We start from the raw sequence: 10,533 nt of genomic DNA, 5'->3' as shown, positions 1-10,533 counted from the left end.
TGTACTTTAACTAGAGTTAGCATTTTAAGGGTTCAGCTTACTCCCTCTCTACACCTCAAATGTGTTATTTGCTCCTGATTTTGTGGAAAATTTCAATTCACAGCCCTTTTTCATTATTTTGTTACGTACATCTAGGCACCTGAGCAAAATACACCAGAGAACATTTCAGCAATGCTTGTTATTAAATGCCTATCTTTTTTGCTTATATAATTTCTTTTTTTTCCCAATTACATGCTTTCCCACTTTACTAAAATATCTGTTCACATGCTACATGTTGAATAAAATTCTCCAAGTCAGCTAGGGAATCGTAAAGAGAATCATCTGTGTCTTGACTTCTGAGAAACTTTCTAAGAGTATCTAAAGCAATCAAAGCCTCATTTTTGGATGGTAAAGGCTGTTCAGCTCCCTGAAGTCGATCACCTTCATCCTTATCTTCATCACCAACAAATGTCTCAGCTTTATCTGATGCGCTTTCTTTGGCACACATCCTTTCATTATTTGTGGGCACTTCATAAGTTACTAAGCCATCATCTAGAGCTGCATATTCTTCCAAAGACAAACCTTCTGGAAACTCTACTCCAGCTGCCCGTGCATGTGCAATCAAATCAAAATCACTTTCAACCTCATTGTCCTTATCATTTGTCTCAGTTTCTAATTTGAAAGTTGCTCCATTGTAACTTTTTACAAGAGTCTCTGGTGTTACTTCCCTCCAGCACAGGTACAACATCTCAATTGCATCAATAAGGGTCAGCATAAACTCTTTATTGCTTTCTACACAGTCAATAAATCTTTTGATAAGACAGTGCCTGTATTTAACCTTCAGACTTCTGATAATCCTTTCTTTCATAGGTATACGTGAAGAAGAGTCTGGAGGAAAGAACACTAATTTGACAGACTTCAGGTTCTTTACTTCTGTGTGAGCTGGGAGAGAATCAACAAGAACCACCACTCGGCGCTGCTGTGCTTGAAATCTGTCGTCAAGTTTATGCATCCACTGTTCAAAGATTCCTGAAGTCATGCACACCCTATCATTTGCTTCATAATCCACTGGCAGCAATTTCACATCTTTGAAAGAGCGTGGGCTTTTGTTTTTTCCTATAACAAGCAGTGGGAGTTTCTCAGAGCCATCCATATTTGTACCCACCACTACAGTGATCCTCTCTTTGCTTTGTTTACCTACAGAACAAGTTTCCCCTTTAAAAGCAAACGTGTTATGTGGTAACATCTGGTACAGCAGCCCAGTCTCCTGTATATAAAACACATTTTTCGGCTGATAATCATTTAAATAATAAGGAAGCACATTTTGGTACCAAAGAGTTGGAGCATCCACTGTAGCAGTAGCAGCTGCTTCTACAGGCTGAGCTCTGAAAACTAAACCATACCTCGACTTGAAACGATCGAGCCAGCCATTGCTGCATTTAAAATCACTGTGTCCAAGCTTCTGGGCAAAATCATTCGCCTTGAGGCGCAACATAGGGCCATTCACCGGCACATTCAAGCACTGTGCAATTCTGTACCACTTCATCAATGCCTCCTCCAGGTCGGCATAAAAAGCAGTCCTCAGTCTCTTCCTTTTAGGATCAAACCGTAAAGTTTCAAAGGCTTCCAAAACTTTTTCCTTATTCTTCATAATCGAAGACAGGGAATTCCTCTTGATGCCATACTTGGCTGCAATGTCCGCCTTCTTCTTGCCGCTCTCCACAGCGCTTATGATGTCAATTTTTTCCTCGATAGATATGCTTTTCTTCCTCCTCACTGAGGGTTCAGGCAGAGCCTCTGCCATGGCACCGAGCAGCGTCTCCCAGGCGCGCTCATCCGCGCCCACAGCCGGGCAGGCGCGCTCCTGCTCTGCCGCTCCGGGCTGCTTTCCCAGCCGGCGGCCCGATCGCACGGGCACGGCACTCGGCGGGGCTGGAGCAGCCTCCCGGGCGGTGCTGGCGGTGGTTGCCATGGCTGCGACCATAGACATGACAGCCTAGAGAGGCCGCCGCCGTCATCCCCTTTCCGGCCCGGCGCTTCCGGCTCCTGCTGCCACCGGAGAAGGAAGAAAATAAAGCTGGAGAGGGGCCGCCGGCGCCGCCCCGCCCGGCCTCCTCCATCCCCCCTTCCCTCCCTCCGTCCTGCCCTCTCGCCCCCCGCAGCACGACGCCCCCGGGGCCGCAGCGGCGCCGCCGGCAGGTGAGGGACGGGCCGGGCCGGGCCAGCCCAGCCGCTGGGCCCGGGTTCGGGGAGGGCCGGGCCGCGCCTCCCGCTCCGGCCCGTCCGACGTGTCACCCCACGGGAGCGGCCTCCCCTTCTCGGGCTCCCCGCGGCACCGGCAGTGCCCAGCGGGTCGAGGTCGGCCCGGCTCGTAGGCCCCGCGCCGGGGGTGCTGGGCGGCCGCACGGGGAGGGCAGCGCCTGAGCTCGGGAGCAGGCGGGTTCCACGAGACAGAAAGGGAAGCTATGTGTTGGTGGAGGAAGAAAACTGTAGATGCTGTGTAAATTTTGTGCCCCTGGGACTTATTCCACGCCCTGGCAATTACTGTTTTAAGTGTGCCAATTTGTGTTTTGCTTACTGTTCTTAAAGTATGGAAGCGCTTTGGTGTTGTGTGACAAGCAGGTGTTGCATGTGGTATTGTTTGCAAACTAGAGGCAGTTCTTCCAGTGTTTCTTATAGTACCTCTCTAATAGGTTGTTTTTAACTGAAACTCCCTAATAGCCTTTCATCTTGCATGGAAGGCTTTGAAGGGGATCTTTCTGAACATCCAGCCCAGGATGTAGTTTCAGTGTCTAACATGTGCTTTTTATGCTTGGTGGAAAAGGTAGCAAGGAGTTATCACTTTGCAGTCGGTGGCTCTGTTACCTAAGAATTGATTCACTAGACAAGATAACAGAAGGGGTTTTTTTGCAGGGCTGGAGAAGGATGTTATTTGATCAGTGCAACTCCAAAACTTTCTGAGTCATGTGTATGTTTACATATGTATGTATGTATGTACACATGCAGTTAAAATGTCAGGAATAAGAAACACAGAAGAATGTCAGATTGGGAAAACTGGAAGCTGAGGCAGTATCTTGATCAGCTGCTTTTTTCTGGTTTGGTAGAAGTTGAAACCATAATGGGAGTCCATGGTTTAGCTAATCTGGAGACGAGCAGAGCATTAAAGCATTTAGGGCCAAGCTGACGAAGTGTGGGGAGTGTGAAAGTCAGCAGCAGCCCTGTTCTCCAGTTTTTGTCTCCAATCACATCTTGTAACTCTCAGGCATAACTAGATTTTGCAAGTGGAACAGCCAGGGAATTCAAGACCCTGAAGAGGAAATTATGGTGTGATTGCAGCAGGAAGTGTTTAATACAGCTCTTTACAGTCTTTTTTAAAAAGTGGTTGATCTCAATCTTGACAAGAATTGGTGGAAGTGTTCTTAGTTAGAAACTGAAATTAAGAAAACATCCATAAAATCATTATTTTTCCATGAGCACTGGAATTTTCTGCAGTGTTAGAAAAATTCATATTCTTTGTCTATGCAGTTAAGTAATAAGACAACAATAAAAGTGTGTAATAAACTTCATTTTAGACAGAAGATATCTTGCTGATGCCTTATTGGCAGTTAATTTAGGAGAAAAATAAGCAAAGGAGCCAGTGCATCCTACTTAGAGAAGCAGATCTGATTCTTGAGAATCCCATGGTTCTTATTTCTGACACCATAAATCATTTACCTAACTGATGTAAGAATGTGAAGAATACACTTCTTACTCAAAATTAAATTATTGTTGATGACATTTACTTCATATTTTCATGAATAAGCAAATATGAATTTGCCTTTTTAATGAAAAGTACATAAGCATGCTCTTATAACAATTAATTATAAATGGTTAAATGTCTCTGACATCTCCATCTGAGAGGATGCTTACTATGTTGTTTGTAAGTTCTTGCTTTGTTTTGCTTTTTACTTTGCCAGTTAAAGAAGTGATATCTAAATCCCCAGGAGTTAAAAATTGTGTGGTTTTATTTATGATGAGCAAAACTTAAAATTACTGAGGCTGTAATTCAGTATGCATTTAAGGTAGCTTCACCATGGGGGGAATGATTCTTAGTCTATTCTGTGTCCTCTGTTCTACTGTGGTGCAGTATTTGTGTGGATTTGCAGAATTGGTATAGTAGGGAAAAAGAAAACCCAGAGGGTCAGGAGAGATATGGACGGGGTTTCAGTTCTTGTCAGAATATGGATCAAGCATGTTTTTTTCCAAGTAGAACCTCTTTGACTTGTTCTAATTGCAGCTGATGGTAGCAAATGTCCTGCTATACCAGTCACCTAACGTGTTCTAAAGTTGTGGCTGCTTTAGTGAAGAAACAAACCAAGCCCTCGATAATGCAGAATCCACGCTGCACTGGGGATTAGCAGCTTCTTATAAAGAACAGCCCTTTGCCTGGCACTTGCAAGAACTACAGAGATGCAAAAGTGTGGATGCAGTTCTGCACTGGAACCTTAAATGATACATGTATGTAAATGGCGTGATTACCACAATTTCACATGACTGTCTTCACTTCTGAATCTTGGTGAAGGTATAGAAAGCTTTCATCCTTGCATCCAGTATTTGGTGTTTACATCCCCATTTTTTTGCTGTAGAAACCAGGAAATTCTGTGGTTAAATTAGAATGTGCAGTTGAACTTTTTATGAAAGCCACCTTTAAACTACATTTTTTTCACCTTTTTGTGTTTTAAAGTTGAACAGTGTGATCCTGCAGAGCTGTGTCGAAAGCATTGGCACTACTTGTAGAAAAAGAGTACTGTACAAAACATTAATCATGGAAGAGTGTTTAACACAAATGGAGAATTGATTTGGATTTTAAAAAATTAATTACTTGCCTTTATGCAGTGTCTTCTATATGGATTTGTGAGATGCTTCTTGACTCTAGATTAGGTTATTACAAGTTCTTAAATCTATCAAAAATATTTTTGCCTATAGCATTTAATAGTTTAAAACAGTGTTACCGTGGTATGTAAGCTTGTATGCGATGTACAAATGTAACTCCAGGAACACTGATGTGGTAGAACTGAAGAACAGATTGTCTTAATGAAGGCTGCACTACAAGATGAATTTAGCTTTTTGTTTAACCAGTAGAACAAGGAAATCACACTTATTCTTCTATTGTATAATGTAATTGTTTTAGCTACTCAGAAATAAGCTCTGTGAAGCACAGAGGTTGTTTTCAACCACAAGGAGAGTTTGGACAGGACCATGTGGGCAAACAGCACCTCTGCTGTACAGTCTTTCATGTTCAAAAGAAATTTGAAAAATTAAGAAAGCTATATAAGGATGTTTAATTTATTTCTTAATTACTTCAAAGGGAATTTTGTATTGCTCCTAGAAAAATCTAACTTGATTCAGTGATAACCCTGGATGAACAGTTTTTCTGTAGAAAATCTCTTATTTTACATGTTTGGTTTTCCAAAACAAAGTAATAGGTTATCCAATGTAAAATTATCTAGATGATCTGGGTGATTCCATTTCTCAGCCTTTGTGTCCTTATTTTATTTCCCTTGCTATGTGAGCTGCTTACCTTATTAATTATTTGCTTGAATTAGAATGTTTTATAGCTTAAGAATTTGAAGTACAATATAAACACAAATAGTAATCTCTTTATAATTTTTCTTAATCTGGTATGTCTGAACATGTATGAAATGGTGCAAGACTTAATGAACTGAAGTCATGTGTGATTATATGCAATACTGACAGTTTGATTAATTTTTAATGATTGGTTGTCTCCTCCTCTCAAACAGCTGAGTGAATTGCGGTGTCACCAGTAGTTACCAGCTATTTGAAATCAAACTTAGATACTTTTCTTACTTAAGCTAAAACTCGGTATGTAATTCATCTTTCATGATCACTATACTCACAGAGTTGATTTCTTGCACATGTGCAAGAAATGTGCAAGTTTGTGCAAGTCTTTCATTGCCTCTGTAGCTGAGATCTTTTTGAGACTAAAATGAAAGGGATTCTGTTTCTAGTAAACACAACAGATTTAACAGCTTAATAAGTTTCAGTGGCTTAGCATCAATATAATCTTGCAATGTTTGGATAAATCTTATGTCTTAATGAAATGGTCATCTTTGCAGTGGTAGGATACAGTCAGTGTATTGTTGCAGGTGACAGTATACATATCAGCTGAAGAACCTTGTTTGACTGCCACGGTTTTATGTTGCAAGCTTAGTTGTCTATGGGGAAAGGTTGCTTTGGCAATGGAAGCTACACTAGACTGTATTCCTAATCTCTTTTACATTTGTGGAGAGCTAAAGACCTGGTCACCTTCAAAAGAAGGAGGTTTCACTTTGCTTTAGCAGAACTTGTAAAAGAAATGTTTTCTGAAAGCCTGCTTTGGTTTCTATGAGGTGCAACATCCAGCTCCTTTCACTTTAATTAATGCATGCCAAACCTATTTGGTTTTCAGGTATGTCAGAACACAGCAGTGAATCCACAACACTTGATGAATCTCATCCAGCTGCAGAAGAGGTCCAGTCTGGCTCTGAGGTGATTGGGTGATAGTTATAATAGTGTAAAATCAACCAATCCTAACAAGTTTCAGACTCCCAAAAATTCTGCTATGCATAGCACAGTGCTGTTAGTATGGGGATATGAGTTTGTGCACAGCATCTTGAATGGGTGGGGTTGGTTTTGAGACACCATTATGAACAGTCCAGTTAATTCGTAGCAAAGGATTACTTCAGCCAGTAGCCTGCTGCTGTGCTGCACTGTTTTTTTTGTAAATTGAATAGATTGAGGCAGGAGGAGTCTGAAATGTGTGAGTACTGCAGGAAGAAAAGGGTTGGTGTTTAAAGGGCAGCAATCTTTGTGTAACTCAGTATAACAAGGTATTCTATCTACTGCTGAAGGAGTGACTTTTTTTCCCTGGGAGCAGATACAGTTTGCCCCTTCTCTGTGGAGAGGTCTGTGACCTATTAGAATTATGAACAAATTCCTAAGGTTCCCAATATTATTTAGCTAATCAGGTGTGTTTGGGATGCTCTTTCAGAAAGACAGAGTCAACATTTTCCTGACTGTTCTTGAGTAAAAATGAAAAAAGGTAATGCTAACTTTATCACTATTGGAGTTTCAGTGACAGTGAATTGTTTTTAAACTTCCAGCAAAAACAGAATAGTGATTCCACAGCTATTTAGCGTATTTGCAAAGCTGATATTTGTAAACAGAGATGTACAAAGAAAATACTGATTGTTACTAAAGGATGATACTATTTTTTCAAAATAAAACTTTCATCTGAAACACGATGTTTTTCTGTAGTGCTTATGTCATTCATGTCTAATACATCAATACAAATTTAGGAACTTATTTAGATTTACTTTAGGTTGTTTATACATATGATAAATTTTTTTCTGAGGAACCAATTTCTTTGTATGCTTAGTTTAAGTCATCTGTGGGCTGCACTTGCCAAAGAGACACTTGACTCAGGAATCATACTCCCTGTTTCAACAGAAATGCTGAAACAGAATGTGATTTGGTGGTTTAGTTTTCTCTTAGATGAGTAACCTTACCATGATTGTGTGGAGTTACAGGAACACACATCCAGAGGTAAAGAGAAATGGCTGCTGGATTTGGCAGTAGCCTACAGTCAGAAAAAGTATTTTGAGATACTGCACTGCTGAAGTAAGCTGATGCTGTGGGCAGTCCTTCATTCTCCTTCAAAGAAAGTAGTTTCTTTACTGCATTACTACCTGCTCTGTTTCATAGGAGCAAGTGTTGGAGTTGTGCCTGCTTTGGAGAATTGATGGGAGTGGAAAATACCCATCCTCATTTTGAGCATAGGTCGCTTTCTTTTAACCTGGAGTGTTTCCGGAATCTTGTTTGCTGTACAAATACATTGTTCTGGCTCAGGAAGGAGGTGAAGGGATGGTGAAAGCTGCTGGGGGGAAGAGCTGGGGGCAAAGGGCAAGGACTCGTTCTTGACAGCAGTGAAAGCTTAAACTATTGACTAAAATGCAGACAGTCATTTCTTGTTATGTCTGAGTCAAATTAGCAATTTATCCCACTTCCTGTTTTCAGCTGCTCATTTCATGGCTTTGGTGCTTGTCTGACCTCATTGCAAACTGATTCAACTCACTGAAACTGGAAAATTACCTGGTGAAAAGGTTTATTGCCAGGCTAGTGAGTTGTGTGTGGTGACTGCAGTCAGGTGAGTGAGTGGGATGTGATGCACAGTGGTAGGGACTGGAAAAGTAGAGTGGTGAAATGTCCTCTTTTCAGCAATAGGAAATGGTTGTAGTTCAAACATAGCATGGAACTGACAGTGCCAAGTAATTTTTTTGCTTTCTCTGAACTAGACATATAGGTCTGACTCTACTAGCAGTGCCTAAAAAATATGTGAATTGCTTCTAGTTGTCCAGAGAAGCTGATGATTTTTTGTTTTCTGGCATATGTATTTACTAGAGATGTGTGCATATGCATTGAGCTTGATATCTCTGAATAAAAGCATAAAAACATATCAATGTAAATACTTGCAAAATTATTTGGGATTCTTGTTGAAAAGCACCTAAGTCAAGTATTTGTTTTTCCTTTAATTAGAGATGCAGTTTTGTTTATGATCCCTAGCAAAGTGCCCCTTGACAGTAGAGGACTTTCCCTTTGCACTGTGTTCTCTGATAATTGCAGAAAGAAGAACAAAAATAGCTGTGAACAGGACATGGCCTATGCTAATGTTTCTGTATTGTGCAAGTAGCTGTGACAGGCCAAGCATTTTGAAAAATACCTCACCTGACTGTGTCAAGTAGAACTATAGTTCTTAGCAGTCTCAGAGCTTAAGCACACATGAGATTTAGAGCAAGCTTAAGAAACTTGAGCTATTGGACAGATTTCTCAAATCAAAATGTAATGTGGCAGTAACTAGACCATTTAATCTAATGGTGTTGTATAGTAGCTCTCTGTGAGGGGCAAGGAGTTGAACTTGATGATCCTTGTGGGTCCCTTACAACTTGGGATATTCTATATTCTATGAAATGAAACAAATTAACTGTTTTAAAAGTACTCATGAAATAAGCATCGACCTTTTGGTGTGCTTCAGTAGAAGTACATTTATTGGAGCCCACAGACAGTGACTAGTTAGAAAAAGTCTTGAGAGGCCTCAAAACTACTAAAGGAAATCAGACTCACTAATGTAAATTAAGTGGTGATATGTGAAAGTGGAAGAAATATTAGCAATGGGGGTATGCCAGAAGATGTTCCAATTAAGAATGATGCAAGTGATGCTCAGTATGTATCAGAATCTTCCTTCTATATTGATAGTCAGTGAAGCTTCACATGTGGTTGGAGAAGCTGATGGTACTTCAGATCCTGATCTCAGGCTGAGCCTCTTCCTGGCCTTTGGAGTGAAAAAAGCTGGTTCAGTTTGATGATTTAAGAGCTTTTGAGGTAGAAGAGTACCTAGTCTCAAGTATCTGTTGATGCTATACCTTATATTGCCAGTCTTGCACAAGTGTATGGGCTGGTCTGAGGACCTCAGACAACTTTTATCTAAGTGAACAAACTTGGTTGTGTGTTGATTTTTCTACTGTTTACACTTTATGTGACTGATGAACCTGCCTTGCAGAGTTAGGAGCAGCCTTTTGAAAGGGATGAAATTTTCAGTTCCTCTTAGTTTTGGAGAGTGTTAAGCTGCCTTTCTCTCTTTAGATGATGTGCAGTCAATGATGTGCAGTTTTTCTGGGAATGTATCTTCTAGGCTCTACCTTAGGTTGTATTTGAAAGCAGTGGTGTCACAGCTGCTGCTTCTGTTCATGATGCAGCTGCATTTGAAACTAACTTTGAATTCTATTGGTACTTTTGAGTTCTTTTGGCGCTTCTGCATTTCACTTCAGGTTTGCTGCTGTTGACTGCATGAAGAGTTGCGTACCAACAGTTTAGTCAGAAGGTGGCACTGTATTATGGTAAAATAAGAAGAAACTGAATTTATTTTAAAGTTTGGAGTTGTTGCTTTTCTTGTAACATATGTTTAAACATATTGCTCTTCTTTAGTATTTATTGCTTATGAATAACTAATACAATTTTTTTAGCCAAGGTCAATATAGTTTGAGATACAAAAACTACTCTAAGGCTCAAGTGTGCCTGTAAAATATTTGTGTGAGCCCACATGTCTCATTTGTGTCTTACTCCCCCAATGCCAATGGGTTAAATTTTAATTTTCTCTTAAATCTGGAGACTTTAAATTACTTCTGACTGAGCTGTGCTAGAGTATTATTGTGATTCGAGGATGTGATTAAATAAATATATACAGACTGAGTATATCAGACTATTTCCAGTTGGCATTTGAAATAAAATCAACTGTTATGAAATCCATACATCAAATATTTTCTTATGGATTACTCATTGGAAATGTAAGACAAATGCTAGCCTGTTTCTTTTTATAGGAAAGTGCAATGGCTCAAGAATCTCCCAAAAATTCAGCAGCAGAAATTCCTGTGACTAGCAATGGACAGCTGGAAGATTCTCATGAGCACGGCTTTAACAGGGTAAGAATTTTCTTTGCTGTCTGCCATGGTACGGTTATCA

General features: G+C 40.3%; 2 protein-coding genes across 5 annotated transcripts in view; one reads left to right on the top strand and one right to left on the bottom strand.

The window, feature by feature from the left end:
• Positions 1-247: 247 nt before the first annotated feature.
• Positions 248-1,951, bottom strand: TIGD4 (tigger transposable element derived 4; the record flags this gene model as incomplete). The annotated part of the gene is made up of 1 exon (XM_082281976.1): positions 248-1,951. One exon carries the CDS (start codon positions 1,949-1,951, stop codon positions 248-250), a length of 1,704 nt encoding a protein of 567 aa, XP_082138102.1.
• Positions 1,952-2,041: 90 nt separating this feature from the next.
• Positions 2,042-10,533, top strand: part of ARFIP1 (ARF interacting protein 1) — a gene marked incomplete at its 5' end in the record, with an annotated part of 40,106 nt that continues 31,614 nt past the window's right edge. For 2 of the 4 annotated variants that reach the window (XM_082281486.1, XM_082281485.1), the window contains 2 exons: positions 6,400-6,507; positions 10,392-10,493. In XM_082281486.1, the coding sequence (XP_082137612.1) occupies positions 6,400-6,507; positions 10,392-10,493 (210 nt within the window). Of the gene's footprint in view, positions 2,179-6,399; positions 6,508-10,391; positions 10,494-10,533 lie in introns of those variants that run through there. The other 2 variants (XM_082281487.1, XM_082281488.1) reach the window with 2 other exon arrangements.

This window comes from Coloeus monedula (assembly GCF_965178545.1).
Source record: "Coloeus monedula genome assembly, chromosome: 5".
NCBI classification, from domain to species: Eukaryota; Metazoa; Chordata; class Aves; order Passeriformes; family Corvidae; genus Coloeus; species Coloeus monedula.
This window is presented reverse-complemented; position numbering and strand designations above follow the sequence as displayed.